At 49.0% G+C, this 22,564-nt stretch overlaps 1 protein-coding gene across 1 annotated transcript in view; it reads left to right on the plus strand.

Moving 5' to 3' along the window:
* Nucleotides 1–22,564, plus strand: part of AGBL4 (AGBL carboxypeptidase 4) — a 1,124,520-nt gene that overhangs the window by 1,008,042 nt on the left and 93,914 nt on the right. The window contains exons 7-8 of the mRNA XM_074376517.1: nt 92–181; nt 9,878–9,992. Of these exons, the coding sequence (XP_074232618.1) occupies nt 92–181; nt 9,878–9,992 (205 nt within the window). The remainder of the gene's footprint in view (nt 1–91; nt 182–9,877; nt 9,993–22,564) is intronic.

The raw sequence follows: 22,564 nt of genomic DNA on the forward strand, positions 1-22,564 counted from the left end.
TCCTTTTCCTGCCTCCCTCTCTCCCACATACTAACTCCTCATCTAAGTTCTCCCTGTCCTCCTTAGCAACCTCTTCCATTTTGTCTTACAGACAACCTTCGAGAAGGGGCGGAGCAGAAGGTGGTATTCATCACAGGGCGAGTCCACCCGGGGGAAACACCCTCTTCATTTGTGTGTCAAGGTGAGTTGCCAGATCTCATGGGCATCCCATGCCTACCCCCTACACCCAACCTGGACACTGTGATGGCCTCTGGGATGGTATGGTCACATGCAGCAGAGTCATTATCTCGGACGAGAATTCACTTCACTTCTAAAGAGGCTGCACCTGAACTCTGTTAGTATTATTTCACTAAATATTTATTGACTACATGTATGTATGGAAGAATGGCTGAATGAACAGATGGACGGGTGGATGGATAAATGAACAGGTAGGGCTGAATGAAGTTCTCTTGTATGTGCTGTATTGAGGATGAGTCATAGAGTCAGCTACACTTCTTAGTTTTGTTTTACTTGTCTCTGTTGGTTTACAAAAATAAGAAATCTGGCCTCCTCCCACTCAGCATCACCACCAAGAAAAAAAAAAAATCTGGCCCTAGGTCAATGCATACATTGGTAGAAGTGTGGTGGACTAGGGAAGTAAGAATTGAAAATTATTTACTCAGTCATTCAGTTAACAAACAACTTTTAAAATACCTACCATGAGCAGGAATGCATGCTTCATATCAGACAACCAGAGATAAATAAGGTGTAATTTCTCTTCTCAAATATATCTCTTTATAATTGAATTTTATTTATTAAGTGTTTAATCCATGTTAAATATATATTTAGTCAACAATATATATAATCCATGTGTGTATATATATATATATGTTCAACTAGTCAGCAATATAAATATGTTCAACAGGTGACATATAAATGATAATTGAACGAATGCCCAGGTTCCCACCAGCCTAAGAAGCAGAATATTATCTATTCCTTTAAATCCTCTGTCCTCCTTACTTTCCCTGCACACAACTAACCATCAGCTTGAATTTTGTATTTGTCCTTCTTAATAGTTTTACTATACATGTAAGCATTCCTAAACAACGCATTTTTAGTTTTGCTTGTTTTGAACTTTTTAACAATGGCAGCATTCTGTATGCACTGGAGCTTGCTTTGCCCAGCATCTGTGTTGGTGAGTATAGCTGTAGTTCTCTTGTTCTCTCCATGTGTTCTATTCCATTTCTGTCTATACCTTGACTTACCTGTCTGTTCTCCTGAAGATGGACCATTTAGTTGTTTACACTGATTTTTCTTAAGAACAGTACTGATTCAAATGTCATATTTGTATCACACAAATGTGATACACACCTGTTACCTGTGCACATGTGCAAATATTTTTCTAAGGTGTACAACTGGAATGTAATTGCTAGGTCATAGGATACGTGTGTCTTCAACTTTACTGGCTGTTTCCAAATTTCTCTCTAAAACGTTACACAACTTGACATTGCCCCCAGCAGTGTGTAAGAGCTCCTCCTATCCCACGTTCTCGCCAGTACTTTTTCATTTTTACCTTCTAGTAGGTCTGTTACGTATAAAATATGTGACACTATGTATGAGCCAAGCACTTTTCTAAGCACTTTACATATTTTGTTATTTATTTTGTTAATGTCATCTAAATTATTTGCTTTATCTTGATTGTATTAATTTTTCTATGTCATAGGAATGAATATCAACTATATTTTTACATATAAGAAAACTGAAGTTTAGAGAGGTTATTTTAGTCTCAAAATGACCATGAGGTCGAAGGGATATGAAAAAGCCCACGGAGGTGGTAACAACCCGTGGGAGGCAGCGGGTATCCGTGCTTTGCCGTCGGACAGTCTTGGGGTCAGATACTGACTCCGCCGCTTCCTAGCAGTTTGCTTTCCTTAAAGGTAAAATCAGTCATACTGATCTGTGAAGGCTGTTGTGACGCTGGCAGGAGATGAAAGCGAACAGACACCCAGTCCGGTGCCTGGCACACAGCAGGCCCCCAGGAGATGCCACCCCTTCCCCATGGGGATCTGAGAAGATGAAGCGGGTAATTTGCTTTGTAAGTGCGAAGGCACTCTGCAAACAAACATGGGGCTTATTCGCCCCATTCATATCTTTACAGGGCTGTGTTCCGCACAGCGTCTCCCTCTTTGTTTCAGACAAGGAGACTGAGTTTCAGGGAGAGGGAGTGATTGCCCAAAGACAAGCAGCTTGTCTGAGGCAGAGCTGGGCAGGGGTCTCAGGCCCCCGCTCCAGGCACCTTAGCTGACTCCATGGCATTCTCATTTCCCTCCTCCTTCCTCCCCAGCACTGTCCTTGTAATAACCTCTCCCAGTCCCTCCTGGTTGTACCAACTCCTTTGCTGGCAGCCATCTGCCAGTTACTAAACTTGGCAGCAGCCCTGTTCCCCCAGCTGATCGGATGCAACTGTTTTGTCCTTGTTTGTGAAAAGACAGTAGACTTACTGTCAATACTTTCATCTCTGGGAGCCCAACTCCCGTGCCCACCTCCTCTGTGGGCCACAGACCGAGCGCAGGGTCACCATCCCATTTCTCAGGCAAAGCCTGAGGCAGAGAGAAGCTGAATAGCTCTCCAGGGCTCTCTCTGTTGTTGACCCTGCTTTCCCCAAAAGAAATCTGGCCATGCTGAGTGGATAGACTCCGTGCTGTTCTGTGAGCTTTCAATCAATGTTTGCTCCTTGGCAGAGCCTTCCAGTGCCTTCCCACCACCTTCTCAAGGTAAATGGTCACAATCCTCCATGATCTGGCTCTTCCCAGGTGGCCTCAGTCTCCTTATATCCCAGCCCTGCACAGCTTAATCCCTGAACAGTTTTCTCCCCACCACCGGGCCTTTGCACCTGCTGCTCCTCTGCCTGGGAGGTCTCAGGCCCACTCCTTGTCACCTGGCAAACACCCCTCACCTCCCAAGATTCACTTCCAGTACCCACTGTGGGTCCTCTGGCCACTGCTTTCAGCCCCTGCTTTGTGCCTGCATTGTGGGCCACCCAATGGTCATCTTCATTGCCCTGATTCGTTAGCATTTGATTTGTATTTGTTGCTCTCCCTTTAAACTTGAGGTATTGGAGGCCCAGGGCTGGATCTTAGAGTGTCATCCCCCACATCTGTAAAATGGACATTGTCTTGCTTATCTCACGGGGCTGCTGTGAAGAACAAATGCTGTCTTGGCTCTGGGATGCTAAATCTGAGTTCAGAAAGAGAAGCCTCCGGGTCTCACAGCAGTAAATAGCGGGAGGGGGCTTTGAACCTGGTTCTCCCAAGCCTGTACCTGCTTTTTTGCCCCCTCAGGGATAGGAAGCCCTAGAAGGCCAAGCTTCCTGCCTGGAAGAACACAGTGCTCTGGCCACCCCCACAACATTGTGCATGTGACAGTGAGACTGTGGAGGCTCAGGGAAGTGAGTGGCTTACCCAGGGTGACACAGCTAATTCATGTCAGATGTGGCACTGTGGCCCATCTCCCCACCTCTCTCATTGTCCCTTGAGACACAGTTCATCCTTCCTGAGGCAGCTTAAGACAGGCATCTTTCCCCTACTTTGCCCGTGAGGAACTGAGGCATACTCTTTCCCAAGGATCTCCCAGCCTGCTGGGAACAGCCCAGACCACAGCCCTGCAGACCAGCCCTTAGCTGGATCTGCACCCCTCCTACCCCACCAGCCCACCTTGTTCTGGGAAGGACAGAAGGCCTAGAAGGATGATGGCTGAGGTACCTTAAATTTTGTTAAATCTTTTTCCCATTAACTGACTTGGTGACCTTGAGTGGAGAACAGACAGACACGCGGGGCCTGGTCGTCCCCATCTGGCTGGGACCACGGTTCTTGCGGCCGAGCTGCCGATGCACCTGCTGCTGGGAGCAGAGTAAAGCCCTGTCATGGCAGAGCTCTGGTAGGGGTGGCATTTAGGGTGGCAGGGCTTTGATGTCCTCAGGGCTCTCCTTGGTGGTGGGATGGCTGATTCTCAGTCACTCTCTGCTGCCCTGAACCCCACTCATGGCCTCTACAAGGTCAAACTGTCCTCGTTTCCCAGCTACGGCATGAGAGGTCAAGGGCGCGCCCGTGTTGCCCTGGAGCTGGGTCTCTGGAGCTGCGCCTCCTGGGATTGAAGCCCAGCTGCCCTGCTTCGTCCAGGATGACCTTGGGGATGTTCTGTAACCTCTCCATGCCTTGGTCCCTTTATCTCAAAAGAGAAGTAATAATGGAAATCCTGCCTCTTAGGGTTGATGTGAAGATTAAATGAGTTAATATCCATAAAACATTTAAGATGGTGCCCGGAACACAGTAAGCTCTGAATAAGTCACTCATAGGCGAGGAGGCAGCACTAATGGAGAACCTTGCAGGTGCCAGGTATGGTTCCTCTGATCCTTACTGTGAACCCGAACCCAGGCGTGTGACTTCTGTACTGTGTGCCCCGCCTTCCCTGCTGCCTCCTGAGTCATTTAGCTGAACCCTCCTCATCTGCACACTGGGAAGACCACGGTGCAAGTCAGAAGTCCAGCCAGGACTAGACCTCAGGTCTCACTCCTGGTCAAGTGAATGTTCTTTCACTGACGCTTCCTGGAATTGTTGGGATGTCTCTCATTGGAAAGTTCCATCTGCAGAGCACTTGTCCTCTTCAGTTAAGCCCACATCTGTGGAGTGCTCCTGGGGGAAGGCACATCACCCTCTGGAGGCGGCAGGGGCAGTGGTCACAGCTGAGGCTTTGGACTTGGGCAGGCCTGAGTTTGCTGAGTTTGAGTCCTACCGCTTTCACCTCCCAGCTGGGGACCTTTGGCAAGTCCTCAACTCCCAGAGCCGGCTTCTCCGCCTATAAAATGCAGCAGCAATATGGTCCTCCAGGAGCTGCTGCGAGGGTCCACTGAGCCCTGCTCAGCATGGCCAGGGGGCCACCAGGGGGGTCTCCCTCCGGGAGCTCACTCCTCAGGGTTGTCCTGTGGGAACAGGGAGAGGAGTGGGGAGGACACACACACACTCACACACACTCACAACCACCAGGACCAGGCACAACTTAGCACCTCCCACAGTGAAGTGGTGACCTTTGCCCTTCCCTCCCTCCCCTGCTCTGCTTTGCCCCCACCCCCTCCCTCACCTGTCCTCCTCTTGTCCTCCCTCCCCTTCCCAATCAGCCTCACACGTGTGTGACACTAGAGTGTGACACTAGATCCACTAAGGGATTGTCATGTCGTGGGGCCTTTTGCTTCCCCGAGTTGTCTTTTCATCTGTGAAATTGCAGAGTTGGGGATGGGAGGAGGAGAATGAAGAGTCTGTGAACTTCAGGCTCTTCAGGACTAGACTGTCTGTGATTCCATCATTTAGGGCCCTTGGGCTTGGCAGAGGGCGGACAGGGGTCTGGTATCCGGTCAGGTTGGGGCTAGAGTGGCTCCTGCCACATGACCCACAATCTGGGCCCAGCAGAGACCCCCCCCCGACCCCTGCAAGTGTCTTGCTTCAAGCTTGGGTTCTTCCTACTGCAGTGTCCTGCCTCTTAGCAGAGAACAGTATCCATAAACTTCACACAGAACTCTCTAGAGAAAAACCATGCAGGCATATATGTAAATCATTCTGCAAATCACATGCAAATAGACTCCTGGCTCTTCCCATCTTGGCTTAAAGGCAAGGACATCGCTTTGGAGCCTGTAGAACTGGCTGCATCCCAGCCAGGCCCCTGTGAGACCCTCAGCAGCTGAGGTCACCACCCTGCCTTTGTTTACCTGTCTGCAAAAATGGAGCCGATGTAATTACCATTCAATGAAGCTGCAGAACATGCAGTGCCCATCACTGGTCCATTTTTATTCATTTCGTTTTCACACCTTCACATTTTCATACCTACTGAGGACTTTCCCTGTCCCAGAGCTGAGCTGGGCACTGACAAAATCATGGTAAAGAGGTTGAGCTGTCCTTCCCCTCCTAAAGCTTCAGAGGGAAGACAGACTCGCACGGCACATGCAAGCCTCAATCCCCCATACTCAGAGATGCCAGAAATGCAACTTTCCTTACTTTTCTAAAACTGAACTCGGTTTCCATTTTAAGGCCACATTCTGCCAGGGGCCAGAAACTTAATTTCAGTCATTTTCGAGTCACCTTTCTCCAGGATTGTGTGATTTAAGCAAAAACTTCTGATGCTTCTGGGGCTGGTAGACAAATAGTCTTGTCATCAGCGTCACCATCCTGACACCATCAGTGTCACAATCCACACTGCTTCCCTGCCGTTAGCTGCATCCTCGTGGCTCTCTGGGCCTTGGTCACTGCAGAGTCACCACCATGTGGGGTCCTGGTTCCTGACTGCAAGCCTCTTTATGTTTGCTGGCTTTCTCCTGTGTTTGCCCTCTACCTCCACCCTGTCCACCTTCAGGACATCTATCCATTACTTCAGTCCAAACCACATTCCAGACTGCAGCCAGGGGGCACTCTCCAAAGCCCAGCTCTGACCCTGTGCCTTGCAGTGGCTCTCTGTGCCCATCTTACACCTCAGCTCGACCAGCATGTCCCCATTTACCTCTCCTGCTTCTCTCTCAACATCTTCCCATTCCCCACACCTTCAGCCAAACCAAATAAGAGCAGTGAGTAAACAGCTCACTTCCTATGTGCTGGCAGCTTGGCTTACATTAATTCACTGAGATCCTCACAGTAACCCACTAGGTAGCTATTATTATTCTTCTCTTCTTAACTGATGAGGAAACTGAGGGACCGAGCGGTTAAGGCCATACAGCTAGTCCAGCTTCAGGGTCTGTGTCTTTAATCGTGGAGCTGTGCACCCTGGGATTGCAGAGCTCTGTTAGCAAATAGGCTGTCTTCCTTCTCACCTCCCTGCCTTTGTGTATGGCTTCCCCTGCCTGGGACACCTCCCCTGGCACCTCTCTCACCTGGCTCACTCTACTCATCCTGTAAATTTCCATGGCCTCTTCCTGACCTCTAGGCTGGGTCAGGAGCCCCCCTGGGTTCCCAGGACTCCCTGTACTGTTCCCATCAGAGACTTTTGTGGTGGGAGCAGTGGGGAGCTGCTCCCTGCCATGCACCCCTATGAGCAGGAGCCTCTCATATATCTTGGCATGAATGCTTATCAGTTCAGCTAACCTTCTAGTTTGTCCAGGTTGAATGAATTCCTGGAAAAATCTTCCAATGAGCATTTATTCGGCACCTGCTGTATGCCTTGCCCTGAACCAAGCACACCAGGAGAAATAACAACAATGAATGTTCAGTCTGGTTTGCTGGATGAAGGTCATCGTGGCCAGGCAAGGTTGGCACAAGACAGTGATATCTGCCGGCCACCCAGCTAATTTCATATCCTCTGTCACGACATTTCCTCCTCCTCCAGTCTCTCTAGCCTCCAGCCTTCACCTGTTGGTCTGCTTTCTTTCACCTTCCTGATTGTACCAGCTCAAAGGAAACAAACCTGTTTACTGAAGAGATAGAGACCGATCTTAAGGGGGTGGATGGTGTCTCCCAGCAGGAGAGAGTATTCTCCTTACTTGACAGATGAGGATTCTTCCACTTTGGGGGAGAGGACTAAAATAGATGGAATCATAGACTGTCGGTGTGGGCTGCACCCGTGGGAATAACTGAGTTCTTTCTTCTAATTTTAAAGATAAGCCAGGTTCTCTGACTGCTAGTGTATTGGCTTCTCCAGTTCAGTATCCTTGTCCTCAGGTCCCGTAGTTAGTCACCTTCACAGACCAGGACTCCCAGTTCTAACATCCATTCTGTCTTTCACTACCCTGACTGCCTTTCAACCTTTGATCTAAGTGAATTTATTAAAGCCCATCACAATATTCAGGTGTGGTGCCAGGCAGTTAAAATACAGGAGCTCTAATCTAGTCCAAAGCCATCTTCCAGATTAGGTGTTACTAACTCTCTATCAAGATGAGAAAACTGGTCAGAGAAAGCTGGTGACCAGTTAGGATTCACACGCAGGTCCCCAGGTCCACACTCTGCTCTGTCCATGCAATGCATTTGGCCCATACTGAAGGACGGCATTTCCTCTCCAGTCTTCCTTTCTCCGGCATTTCTCATGTTCCTCTTCACTTAGCACCCCCTCCCTACACCAAATAAAAGTGAAAGATCTCCTCCCAAACTTCCCGATCCATGGGAAAGATTCCTGTTGAACTCTGACCTCAAGGCGAGAGATGAGTGTAAACCCTCTCCTTTCTTTGCTCCACTCTCACCCTGGATGGCTGCAGCCTCTGGTCTGGCTTTGTTTTCTCTCATTCTTTTATTAGCTGCCTGATCAGCAGCCCAATTAATCTGCTGATCTGTGAAGGAGGATGGCTCACAATGAGCTCCTCCATTTCCAGAAGCCATTCTCTGAGGCAGCATGGCCAGGCACTGAGCACAGGCTGAGTCCTTGATGGAGGGCCACTGGGAGCTGGGGTCAATTAGTGGACAGATTAAGCAATTATTAGCCCCTAACAAGGGTGCCTGGCATCATTACCCTGCCTGTTTACTGGCAAACTACAACTTTAATATGAAGACCAACAAATAAATTAGGGCATCTGGTCTACCACGGTGTTGGCTGAGAAGTAAATGATGTCCAACTGGCTCTCAGCCACTGATGGGTTCTCAGCCCTGGCCTAATGAAAAGCCTCAGTTGTCCCTCACTGGTCACAGCAGCTCTGGAATGTGCCGTGAAGTGACTTATCATCCCAAGAGCTAAGTGCCTGCCACTGGGCGTGTAGATTGTTCTCAGTTACCCTGCTGCTTCCTCCTGTCTGGCTGTCAAAAACCTACTTATCTCTCAGGGCCCAGCTCAAAAGCCTCTTTCTCCTCGCTGCCTTTCCTGCTCTCTGCAGCAGGACAGGAGTTCTCCTTCTGCACTTTTGGGAGGGTTTTGTACTCTCCTACCACTTTCCAGCATTGCAGTCATTTTGTGGAAGGCCAGAGCTCCATTTTATTTATTTCTTCTTAGGTCTCTGATGAATAAGTAGGAACATGAAGAAGAGGAGGGACAGGGCAAGGGCTGAGAGCTGTCGTTCGCCACCCCTTCCCCGCATTGATATATGCAGGCCATCGCCAGAATACAAAGGAGGGCAGGGACAGCATGAGATCTGCACATTAGGAAGGTCCCTGTGGCTGCAGTGATGAGGGTACAGTCCAGAGGTGGTTGCTGTTACCTAGGCCAGATGTGGTGGTTCTCATATAGGTTAGATGTGATGGTGGCTGAGAAGAGAGGCAGAGATGAGTGACACTGCCTGACTGTGGGAAGAGAATCCTGGGAAATTCAGCTTTTCTAAGTCTGGTGGCCTGGAGGTGGTGTTGGTACCAGCAGAAAGCAGAAAAGGCAGTCAGCCCTGAGTCTAGGAACTAAGGACCCTCGAAGTGGGGAAAGGAGCAGAGCTGGGGTCATTGATAAAACCTCCCTCTCCTCTTGTGGCTTCTCCTCTCTGCTCTGGGTGTGCCCATCAGCAACGTGAGGACTGAGACCCCTAAGGTCCCAGACTCCATAATCATCCAATCCAACGCCAACGTTTGGCCAACAGCGTGCCCATTAGGGAGCAACTCGGAATTTATTGCCCTGAGTTATCCTGCCTCTCCCCATATTTGTCTATCAAAACCCAGCGGGCCCTCCTGGGCACAGCTCACATGCGGTCTTTTCCTGGAAGCCCTCCCTGTCCTCTTCAGCAGGGCATGCTCTCTCCCCTAGCCCGTGAGCTTCAATATTATGTCTTGAACTGTCTCTTGGAAACAGAGGTATAACTTGTAAACTTCACTGGGCAGTCTGCAGCTGTGCACTCATAGTGGCTAACAACATAGTCCAAAAGTCACCTGGTGAGCTCTGACTTTTCCAAGCTCAGGAAGATGTGCTCCCTCCTTCTTGAAACACTTCGAGGTTAACCTAGATACTTCTCTTTCCCTAGGGATCATTGACTTCCTCATAAGCCAGCACCCTGTTGCTCGTGTCCTCCGGGAACACCTGGTCTTCAAGATTGCACCAATGCTCAACCCTGATGGAGTCTACCTGGGCAATTACAGGTGAGGGACAGGGGAGAATGCGTCAATGGTGGTGTGGAAGCAAGAAGCAAGAGGGGATATGTTTTTGAGGAAGAATTTTCAGACTTACACTTGAGTTCATTAGAGGAAGTTTCACCCTAGCTCTTGAGAATGTGACTGATGGGCCTTGACTGTTTCATGCACAGCCACCTGAGGTCATTTGCTGGAGCTTGCTGGACCAGGAGTCAGGAGACCTAGAATCAGTTTTGGTACCTACTTCCTATGTAACCTTGGGGAATTCACTTTCCCTCTCTGATGCATTGCGGTTTCTCTTTCATAATTAAGACAATAATTATTTCCCTGGCAGGGCACCTGTGAGCTTTAAAAGACATGGTGGTGACAAATGTGCTTTGTAGAATATCATATGGTGGTTATAGTGATTACTGTCTGGTTTCTGTGTTTCTTCTCGGAGATTATTAATGAAGGAGAGTGGCATCCCGGATCACATGAACAGCATGTCTCTGGTGCGGGCATCCCTGCTAGCCCCACACTCACTCATACTCTCTTGTCTTGAATTATCTTTCTCCTGGCCTAGCACCATAACTTACAGCTGAAAATTCCACTGCCCGGGGAACCATCTGCTGAAAGAACATTGACTCGTGTGAGAGAGACAGTGTGATTACCCTTATTTCACAGCTGAGGCAACAGACTTGCCAAAGTCGTACAACCAGTAAATCATTGACTGTCTAACCTCACTGCCCAAACTATACAGCTTTAAAACTGATTAGTCCCACAACACTCAAGGTAACATTCAAACTGCTCAGCTCTGAGGCAAGGCTCTGTGTGGGCTGAAGCCTCATCTCCCACCCTGTTATCCGAGAGTGGTTGCTCTGGCCACTCTAAGGAAAGCCTCATTCCCTTAACTTTTCCTATTGGTCCCTGATCGCTTACCTTCTTAAAGGTTCCCTGTCCAGAGCCTTCTGGTCCCTTCCTCATCTCACTAACCCTTGCTCCAACTCAGCTTGTGCCTCTTCTGGAAAATATTCCCCAAACCTCCAAAACAGAATTGGTCATTCCCTTCTCTCAGCTCCCACAGGCCTGGCTATTGAACACGACTTACCCCATGGCATAGACCCCACTGGTCCTAAAGCCACCAGAGGGAAGGGACTGAGCCTTAATAGTCCTCGTGTCCCCTGTGCCTGTCAGCAGAGGTCAGCACATAGTAGATGCTCTAAAAGAGTTTGGTGGATATGAGAGAAGGAAAGGGATGACTTGACTGAAAACACTGAGGCTCAGAGATGAGATGGGACTTGCCCAAGATCAGTGGCAGAGCTTAGACCAGAATCCACATTTCCTGACACCCAGTCAGGTCCATTTTAGACAGAGCTGATTTAATGATTTCCCAGAATGTGACAACTGGGTCCAGAGGGGCTTCCTAGTACCCCTGAGTACCAGTTGGAGAGAACCCATGATATGCATGATGCCTTAATTAAAGACAATTTGCTTCCTCTTTTAACTGGCTCAAGTGATGGTTCATTAGCACTGGCAGGTTTGACGGCTTGCTGCAGGCCTGGGAGCAATGCCTCTCCACTATCCCTGGGCAGGATGCGCTGTTAGTGATAATGGTGGTGGAAGGGCCATTTGATTCATGTTAACATTTCTGTTTAATTACAAGAGTGGCAATGGTCAGGGAGAGGTCAGTACTCTCCACTCCACACACTTATTTGTGTCGTGTCACCGTCTGCTGTCCAGGGATGACCAGTGGGAAAGAGGTCTATGACCTTGGCCAAAACGCCTCCTCTCTCTGGGATTTGTGTGGCTGGTGGGAATTGTCCTGGGAACTAACTGCTTCCTAGCTTTGTCCTCCAGCTCCAAATTTTGTGATTTGGTGATTTCAGGATAAAGGAGCTCTACCCCTCAGAAATGGTTCTGTGCCAAAAGCCCAACATTCTCCTAGTGAGACTATGTGATTCTCATTATGAAAGTTGAAGAAAATCTCTAACCACATGCATTAATCCGGTTGCTAAAATAGCCCTGAGGAGCAACAAAGAGCCTATCAATCATGAGAATTCACCACTGAAGACTTGGAGACTGTGAAACATAATAATCAAGACTCTGAATGGAGACCTCCAGGGTGCCTGAGAGGTCCTGTAGGCCAGCCCCTCCCCGAACCCCTTTGCCGACCACAGCAGGTGTCCCACGGTTTGGTGGGACTTGCCCAGGTGTTACAGGGGAGAAAAGGGTTTGGAGTTCAAGAAATGTGGAAAGCACATTTAAGCAAATTTAAACACGTTCTTTTACAATAGGATTCTTCAGTTTTGAACATGCTAATAAACGGGAATCCCAAGAGGGGAAAATAAGGTTCAGTGTTTCCCAAAGGAACTTTTTTCTAGAGAGTCTGCTCATCCTCCACCCCTCACTCCCTCCACCATCCACCGCCTCCGGGCCCCAGTGGTGTTAGGGTTATAAGGCATGTTTTAGAAAGGTCGTGCCCAGAATTCTGCTCGCTGACCCAGAGCTGCATCCGATACTCACACACTTACCTCTTTTATTCCTCACAGCAACTCTGTGAGCAACTCTGGTTCTTTGTTAAGGTTTCTCTGCTTGCAGATGATAAAAATCTACTCCAATTAGCTTGAGTAGAGGAGGAAAAGTGGAGAGACGAGCTGTCTATGCTACCAGACTCTGGCTTCCGGGAGGAGTTTGGAGGGCCTCAAGTTTATAGCAGCCATAGTGCTTTCTCTGGTCGCTGTCTAGAATGGCTAGATGCTGTAACAGTAGATAGCAATGATAATATGGAATATAATAAAAGCACAGGACAGTTGTACCCCCCGTCTCACCTACAGTGCTCCAATAACACTGGATATTTCTTCAGTCCAGGTCTGAGGTTTAACGCCACCTGACAGACAGACCTGCCTAGAGCCTCCAATATAAATTAGGTCTCCCCTCACACCCGTTCAGAGTGCTCTGCGCTGTCCTCTCATAGGCTGTGCCCCAGTTTGTAGTCACGTGCTTATCTGTGTGACTGTTTGGTGACTGTCTCCACCTCTGGACTCTAGACCCCACGAAGTCAGGGCTTTGCTCACCTGTGTCCCCCAAGCCTAGCACGGTGCCCAGCGCAGAGCTGACGTTTGACATGTATTTTCCAAGTGAATAAATAAACTCCACAGCAGTGTTTAGCAACTGAGCTGTGGTGCAGAGCTACAATCCCCACGCAGAGAAGCCCTCACCAGATGCCGTCAGCTCCCGACCCTTTACTTTCAGCGGCAGGGCCTCCAAACCCCAGTTGTTGGATCTTCCGCTGCAGTGACCTGAATGCTGTGATGAGCTGCTGTAATGATTCGGTGAACTCTGGGTTCACAACCACATTTTATCATACAGGGCATCACACTTAAAAGCCACATCTGATCATTACCACAGCTCTTTGAGAAAGGAAAGTCAGTTTTTATTATATCCATTTGAGCTCAGGGAAACTGAGGCTGCAAAGGAAGAGCCATGTTCAGGGTCTTATGTGCAGCCAGGCCCCTCCCTGCTTCCAAATCCTGCCTTTGTCGGAAACAGAGAGCCAGCCAGCCATCGAACTGTGCCTGCTCTCCTGCACCTTCCTCTCCTGGGGCAAGACGCTCCTCTCCCCTGGCCTCTGGTCCCCTCAGGCCCTCTTGGAAGAGGAAAATGGGGTGAAAGGCATTTCTCATCATTTAGTAGAAGCACTGGGGAGAGGTTCTGTCAAGGATGGTACAGCTTGGACGAACCTTGAGAACATTATGCTAAGTGAAATAAGACAGACCCCAAAAGACAAATACTTTATGATTTTACTTATATGAAATACTTAGAGTAGTCACAATCATAGAGACAGAAAGTAGAATGGTGACTTCCAGAGGGAGTGAAGAGGGGGGAAATAGGGAGTTATTGTTTAACGGGTATAGAGTTTCAGTTTTATAAGATGAAAAGACTCTTAGAGATAGTTGGTGGTGATGATTGTCCAACATTATGGATGTACTTAATACCATTTTGTCGTACACTTAAAAATGATTAAAATGATAAATTTTATGTGTATTTTATCACAATAAAAAATGGTATGACTTCTTGATGCAATTTGAGCATCTCTGAAGAGTTCTAGGGGGATCTGGGATCTGGGATCTTTGAGGGGTGAACGCTGTAATTCTGGTATTCTAGAGCCAGGAGCGCCAAGGCAGTTCCTGGGCGGAAGGCTGGGAGGCCTCAGGGATTGGGGGTGACGGACCGAGCCGGTCTATGATGGTTGGCAGTTCTCACTGTCCGGCAGCAGACGTGGCTGTCCCCACACACTGCAGCACTGGCGCTCTCTCTCTGCCACCTCCTCCTCCCAAGCATCTCCTTTGCCGAAGAGATAGCCTCTATCCCCACCCGTACCCCACTGTGTTTTCTGCTGAGCCCTGGTGATGCGCCAGTCGCCTTGCATGTGAAAAACAGACTCTCCATCTCCATGTGACAATATGAAACTCTGCGTTGGGTTTGCATTTCTTAATTAGGTGCTTGTCATGGTGTATTCCATAGAGCCACGTATAAGTAAACAGTCATAGGCCTTTGAATAAATTTATTGGTTTTATTTATGTTTCTGGGCATAAAAATCTATAATTACCAGGTACAGCCTCAGTATAACTGGTATTTAATGACAATTACTTTTTGTTACCATAGAAATGAGTCCAAAGTAGTTACCCATAATTTCTCATTTCCCAAACCTCACACATGCTGAATTGCAATATTACCATAGTAATTGCCTATTAGTCATCATAAAATACACAGTTACCCAAAAGATACCAGGATGCTGTGAAATTTCTCATCTTCAGAAAGCCTCGGTGCTTCTTGGAAGTGCGGAGGTGGGGGAGAGGAACAGACCTCCATGGGTGGTGCAGAAATGGTCCAGCTTGATAGCACGGCAGGCGCTACAGACCCTGCGGTGGGAACGGATGCGCTACTGGGGTCTGCAGGCTCGCAGCGCGTTGTGTCTCTTGGCCCGCACGAGCCTCGTGTAGCAGAGGATGCTCCAGTGCAGTAAATTCAATTTAACTAAGGTTTGTCGAGGGCCTGCTAAGTGTCAGGCCCTGTGCTGCACCTCAGGGAAGCAGATGGAAGTCAGAGGCAGTCCTTGGCAATAAGAAGCCCAGTGTTGGTCGTGGGTGTGTTTGTGTGGTACTGTGGAGGCCTGGACACAATCAGAGCTAATGTCTAAGGGCCTACTGACCACACACTATATATATCATTTCACAGCAGCCCTCAGATGGAGGTAATATGACGGCCTCTAAGTGAATTGAGGCCCAGAGACACCAAGGAACCTGCCCCAGGTCACCCAGCAGGAAGGGTCAGATCAGGTTTATGAATCCAGGCTGGCCAACCCTAGCCTGCTACAGATTTAACCCCCTTCTCCACTGTATCCTGGAGGCAAGGAGTGCTTCCTTCTGACTGGGGGTGATGAGGGAGGGTTTTCGAAGGATGGAGGATATATAGGAGTTCACCAGACGTAAGAGGGAGATAAGGGAAGATTTGCACAGCAAACATCATTAAGTATGGCAGACGGTGAGACACCAGGGGAAGTATTTCCAAATCACACACACACACACACAGACGCGCGCACACACATGCACAGACTTTATAACTGACCAACCTTGCCCACCTCAACATCCAAAGGGGGAAAAAATCTTAAGCTGTCCAAAATAGAACAGGACATAAAATTAGCTATGTAAAATGTAAAATACATGTCGATATTCTATTCTCTAACAGCATAAAAGCTGTGCATTTTTCATCAAGCTAGAAGTGGAACACAAAGATCCACTGCAAGTATGGCCTCATGAGAGAGCTGCTAGCCCCTCCTCACTGTGCCTCATTCTCCACCCTGGCCACCCGTCCCCCTTGCTGCCTCTGCTGTCGCCTCACCAGCCTGGGAGTGGGATGGTAGCTCAGAGACATCTAGCCCAGTGCCCCACCCAAGGCAGGGGTCCCCTCAGCAGAATCCCTGAGTGACTGCCGTGCCCCTCTGCTGGGCTGCCTCCAGGCCTGGGTGGTTCCCTCCCTCCCAGAGCAATGCATCGCTGATGCCAGCTCTGACTGTTACAGGGTGTTTGTATTCAAGCTAAACCATCACTTCCTTTTTTCTTTCTTTCTTGAAGTATAGTCAGTTTACAGTGTGTTGATTTCTGGTGTACAGCATAATGTTTCAGTCATACACATACATACATATATTCCTTTCCATATTCTTTTTCACTATAGGTTACTACAAAATATTGAATATAGTTCCCTTGCCAGCCCATCACTTCTGCTTTTCCCCAGAAAAGGTTGGTTAGGTTCAGTCCATCTTTTACACGGTAGCCCTTCAGTAGTCTGAGGATTGTGTATCCCGTCTCCTCACTCCCCACTCACTCCACTGACTGCTCCTATTCTCCAGGCTGAATGTCCCATGTGTAATCTAAAATCCATTTCCCTCCCCATCCTTCCTGCTGTCCCCTGAACATGCTCCATATGTTTGTCATGGTCTGTATTTGAGACATGGTGTCGAGGATGGAACAGTTATGATGATGACAGTGACGGTGGTGAGGATGACGGTGGTGATGGTGATGAGGATGGTGATGAGGATGGTGATAAGTAGGTAGCTAAATTCCTGGGCCTGGCCCTATTCTAGGCATTTTACATGTATTGTTTTATTTAATTCTTAGAACACCTCTATCATTATTCTCATTTTACAGATGAGGAAACTGAGGCACAGGTAGGTAACTCCCTTAAGTTCATGGAGCTAGCAAGTGGCATAGGAGAAGGAAGGGAGCATCACAAGCCTAACTCTGGGGACGTGCGTCTGGTGCAGCCTACACGCACATCACTACCCGACAGTGTGCTCTCCTCAGCCGAAGTCCTTCCACTTGCATTCCAGCTAAGTCACAACCCCCACCACCCTCCCACCCCGCCTTCTCTGAGAGCCTTACAAGGAGGCATAGACAGGGCAGAAATCACGCTCCCTCTTTGAACAAAGAGGCAACCAAGCCACAGAGAGGGTAAGTAACTTGATCAAGGTCACACAGTGAGTGAGCCACGTAGTTAGTCAAGACGAAGCACAAGTGGCAGCAGGGGCCAGGCAAAGCCTTACCTCCCAGAGACTCTCTCCTGCTTTATGTAACCTGAGTGATGATTCTACAGAGTCTGAAAGGACACTGGGGCTGGCAGTGTAATCAGGTGTCTAACCCACAAGTGCACACCGCCAAAACCAATTATTCAAATGAGCTTCCCAGCCAGGTTTTGCAGAAAAAGCCAGATGGCTAGATGTCTGTGGAGGCAGCTCCCCATCTCTGTCCCGGCAAGCAGCTGAATAGCATTCCAAAGTTAGAGTTGATAGCAAGTTGATTTTAATAACTGATTCTGCAGTGAAGATGGGCCTCTGAGGAGACAGGAGCCCAGAGTTAGTGGCTGGGGAGGCCCAAGGAACAACACAATGTGACAGAATCAAGAACTTCCTCACTCTTGGTCTTAGTTCCTAAACCAGTGCTGGAATCATGTCAGTTCCCTACTTCCCATCCTTCTGTGACTCCCTGCTGACCATCAGAGGGAGCCTAGACTCCTTGGTCTGGTCTTCACAGCAAGCACAGTGTCCAGGAACCTCCTTCTCTGCTTCATCTCCCACCGCCCCCCTTGGCCCGTGCTGCCCCGCCACCCTCCAGCCTGTCCCCTTGCCTTCCCTGGCCTTTGCTGGCGCTCTGCCTCTGCTTAAGAAGCCTTTCAACTGACTTATTTCTTCCCTTTGTTCTTGTTTTCTCTCCCTTCTCCTTCCTCCCCTTCCCTCAAATGCTCACCCAGCAAATACTTTGTATGGGGCGCTGATGATCTGGGGTGGGCTCGGCCCTGTGCTCGCCTCCAGGAGGAGGGGCTGTGTGAGCGGGGTCTTGATGAGGGTGGGAGGTAGCCGGGTGAAGAGACCAGCAACGCATTCTAAACCAAAGGAATAGTGATGCTCAATGACAGCCATGACTATCACAATACAAACATTCTAGGAATTACACAAGCTGCCAGACCCCGTCCTAGGAGTTTTGAATGTATAATTTCCACCTGAGATGTCAGGGCGATAACTCACCCTGCTCCTGTTCTCACTCTCATCCCACTTCTGCCAACACAGGAGGAGACACAGGGATCAGACAGATAGAGGTCGAAATATTCGTGTTAGTATCAATACAAGCAGGATTTGGAAGGCATGGCTTATACCTGTGGCTAAAATTGGCCTCCTTTTACTTCCTCCCAAAATTCAGCTTCCCCACCAGCCACAAGCCGAGCAGGAAGTGAGCTGCCTCCCAGAAGGCAGAGAGGAGGCCAGAACAGACCGTCCCTGCAGAGTCGCAGGTCTGAGGAGCTGTGCAGGGGGACCAGGCCCGACAGGCTCTGCTCCTTCCCTCAGGCTGACCAGTCACACAAGTTCCATCCCCTCGCTCCGGAAGAGGAAGCGAGAAGGTGGAAACAGAGGTCGTTCTCCTTATTCCTGGGGGACTAAAAGTCCCCACTGGGATGGAAAGCACTGGGGAGTTTCTCCCAGTCACCCTGTGAAACTACGAGGTGGGTTCTTGTGTTATCCTCATCTTACAGACAAGGACATTGAAGCACATAGAGCCGTTAACTTATTTGCCCAAGGCCCCCTACTAGGGGGGTCAAGAGTCAAAACCAGAGAGCTGACTCGGAGCCCAAGGGCTCAGCCTCCGAGCCCTGCTGTGTGAGCCCTGAGTGAGCAGGGAGCCTTGGGGATGCCGGGTGGTCTGGCGTGGCCAGTGCATGTGGTCAGGGCTGCGGCCCACGGTGAAGGCTCGCGCACAGCACAAAGGCAGTGGAGGGCAGGTGGGGGCTGACAAGCCTTGCCACTTGAAGGAACTACACCAGCCAGCAAAAGGGCGCCTTTTTGTCATTAGCTCACGGGGGGTATAAGGTGTGAGCCATGCGTGGTGTATAGGTTGGAGGGCACGGTGCAAGAAGCTGAAGGAATGAGTAAGTGGGAATCAGACTGTGGAGGACCCTGAGAGCCACACCAAGGTCAGACCAGAAGACCAGCTAACGTGTGTAGCACTTAAACTAGGCGGTGTCCCCAGTATGTACACAGCTGATCTCATTTAATCCTTAAAACAATCCCCTGAGGTAAGCAGAACCCACCTTTTGCAGATCAGGGCTGAGACTCAGAGAGGTTAAGCATCCAGCTAATACGTGGCCACGCCAGGATCTGATCCAGGCAGTGTGGCTCCGGAGTCCACACTTAATCTAAGCTGCTTCTCAGGCTCAGACCAGGTGGGCAGGGGTCCCGTCAGCTCCCAGATGTGTGAAGACCTAAAGGGGTTTTCTTCCCCTAGTGCTTCCTCTGCCCCTTTTCACTTAAGAAATGGAACTAGCCTATTCGTAGCCCCAAGGGCCAGGGCACTCCTTTAGAAAATACCCCACCTTGAGCCTTTTAAATGGTTCTTTTCACTCTTTGTTAGTGTCCTCATAGAGAGAAAAATAACCCATCGGTCGTGGAATGGACTTCCAACTCTACCCTCACGTACCTGTGTGACCTTGGCCTCAGTTTCCCCATCTTTGAAATTGTGCAGATTGGATTTTATGAAATCTTGGGTCCTCCCAGTTGGTGACTGGCTCTCACGAGTATTTTAAGTCACAGGGTGGAAATCCCCCCCAGGCCTGGTGACTGTTGCTGCCAAGCAGGAGACAGGAAGGAGGAGTGGACTCCCTGGAGCACGTGCTGCCTGCAGGAAGGGAGAGGGCACCCCAGCGAAGCTTCTCCTTGTCCACCCGGAATGAGTACTGAGAGAAAGGGCCCCAGGGACTTTAGGGCTAGACATGGGCTGTGTTCCAGGAAGCACCCCCTTCCCCAGTCCTCCTACCTTGCCAGAAAGACCACCATTACAGGGTCAAGGCCTCGCTGACCTTTGGCAGCAGGAACCCCGAGTGCTCATCCTGGCTCTACTGTGAGCCTTGGGCACATCCAGGGCCACCTCCCGCGGACGTGCAGTTTGTGCACTGCACAAAGGCTCTGGTCAGCAGGGCCAAGGTGGGCTGCGGCTCTGCTCCCAGCCCCACGTCTGACCAGAGCAAGTGGCATCGTTCTGTACTTCACCCACCCAGAAGGGGCACCTGTTTCTCGGCGGGGTAGTGGAGGGAGTTGTTGCATAAAGGTACCTTTCGTGCAAGGCCCTGTTTGAGACTCAGTTTCCCCATTTAAAAATTAATGGTATTGCATCCACCCTTCACCTCACATGAATCCCTCTTTTAGGCACCGGCCTGACTCCCAGCGCTGCTGAGAGAGAACAGAGTGATGGTTAAGAACACGGGCTTAGAGCTGGGCGTGCTGGGTTCAAGTCCTGCCTCTGTCCCTTGCCCTTGCTGGGCTAGGAGCCAATTACTTAACCTTTCTGTTTATTTGTGTTTATGCAGTTTAACTGCGAGTTGGCTGTATACTTGACACTGGGCTGACACTGAAGACTCAGTGTCAGATGAAATCGATTCGGTCTCTGCTTTCCCAGTGCTTTTAGGTCTTTGAACAAAACATGAATTTGTCCAAGGCCGTAAAACCACTCTGGTAGATCTGAGACTCAGACCCAAATCCTTCTGAGTTGGAACCTGTGTGATGATCCATCCTCCTCTCTGTCTCCACAGTTCGGGTCACATCCTCGTTGTGATAATCTAAGAAGGGACATGAGGGAAATGCTTTAAATATCTCGGTAGTGGTGATGGGGAGTGGATGCGTGATAATCATCCCTTGCATGTGTTTTGGACAAAGGACGCTGCCTGCTACCTCCATCTCCACCACAGCCGAGCCCACCCCACCAGCTAGCATTTTGCGGGAGCTGTTGATGACAGATTGTCTGGCACGCTGACTCTGTCCAATCAATAGAGCTAGAAGGTGCCTCGGGCCAAGGGCAATTGAATCCCAACCTTTTAATGACATTAAATAAAGCAATATTTATTTTGCTTTTGGTGCAAATATGCTTAATTCAATCCAGCTCATTGGTAATGCTGAAAAACTGCTGTGTTTGAGGGACAATTGCATGTGTGCCCCCTACATCTCTGCTTGTCAGTGCCACACTTCCAGGAGCACACAGCCCCACCATGCTCAGGACGAGATTGATCTGGAGCCACCAAGCTGCCTTTTTCCCTATCCTTTAGAGGAGATGAAAAGGAAGTCATAAGGAGGGGAATTAAAATCATTGCTCTCATTCCAGCTGCCACGACTGCAACGGGGATGAGACACGATGCCCTTCACAAGATGGAGCTATTTATTTTCTATTTAAATAATATTATCTGGGACCACGGTAGCTCTGCCCCAGAGGAGGAGGAGACCAGCACAGGAAGAGCAGACAAAGGGGCAGCCTAGCATCTCTTTCAGAGATCACACAGCCTCGCTGACGGCCGAGGGGGCCCTCAAAGGGTCACTGCAAGGCCTGGGTTCAATAAGACCTGGGTTTGAATCCCAGCTGTATATTCTAGTAGTTGTCAAGTGACCTTCTCAGGGTCATATCTCTGTTGGATTTTATTTGCTTGTTTATAAAGTGGGGATAAATAATATGCACCTTACTTGGTTGTTGTGAAAGTGTCTAGCATGTAACAAATGCTTAAATACTTTTCCAAACACGTCTTCAAGTAATTATCTAAACCTTGTGTGCAGACCTTCAGGGTGTTCGTTCATGCATTTGTGCATCTGTTCATTCACTCCTTCATTCAGTAGGTATATCAAGCCTTCTCTGCACGTGGGTGTGTAGTAAGTTGGTTGGAGTGGATGTGGGCAAGATGACTCAGATGTAGCCCCTGACCTCACTGGGCTCAGTTTGGAAGAAGAAAGAAAAGACACTCAAGAGTATTTCCAACTCTAGAGATAGAAATTATGTATTATGCAGTTATATATAAACTTGACTTCTATAAATTTGGATTTTCTAGAATGGTCCTAATGTTAAATATTCTATCTCATTGGTGCCATAGATGGCCCCACTCATTGTCAGAACATGGGTCCTGATTTTGAGCTCATGCAGAAATTTCATCTTGAAAATAAGTAACAGAATAGAGAAGGACCAAGGAGACAGAGGCCCAGAGCAGAGACCCCGGGTTTCACACGCAGTGACTCTGAACTGGCGACCACAGGGGTAAGAGTCTGGCATCTGGAGCTGTCTTGGCCATTCCCCCTTAAGCAGATGATTTGGGTCCTGGAACCACTGAAGAGAAAGAGGCTGCACCAGCCCTGCCCTCCTGGTGCTTACAGCCCAGTTAAGGACACAAGCATAAAGCACTAGTAGCCTGTTGGAAATCTCTGCCATTTCCGAGCACTCTACTTCCCTGACTTTGCACCTGCCGTGAACTCTGCCTGGAATGCTCTCTCATGCCTTGACTTTGGCAAACTCTCATCTCTTCACAGCTCTGAGCAACTTGTGAACTCCTAGAAATAAGGCCTCAGTCTGAGGCGAATCTCAAATACTGGAAAATGCAGGCCATTAATGTTAAGATATTGGTAACCTTTGATTATTCAGTTCTTCTTTCTTTTCTTTTTAAAATGGTATCAACCCTTTTCCTAGAATTTTCCTTCTTTTTATATTTCAACTTAACTTTATTCAAAATGTGTGCTTCCTCCAAGTCCC

Source organism: Camelus bactrianus, chromosome 13 (assembly GCF_048773025.1).
Source record: "Camelus bactrianus isolate YW-2024 breed Bactrian camel chromosome 13, ASM4877302v1, whole genome shotgun sequence".
In the NCBI taxonomy this organism is placed as follows: Eukaryota; Metazoa; Chordata; class Mammalia; order Artiodactyla; family Camelidae; genus Camelus; species Camelus bactrianus.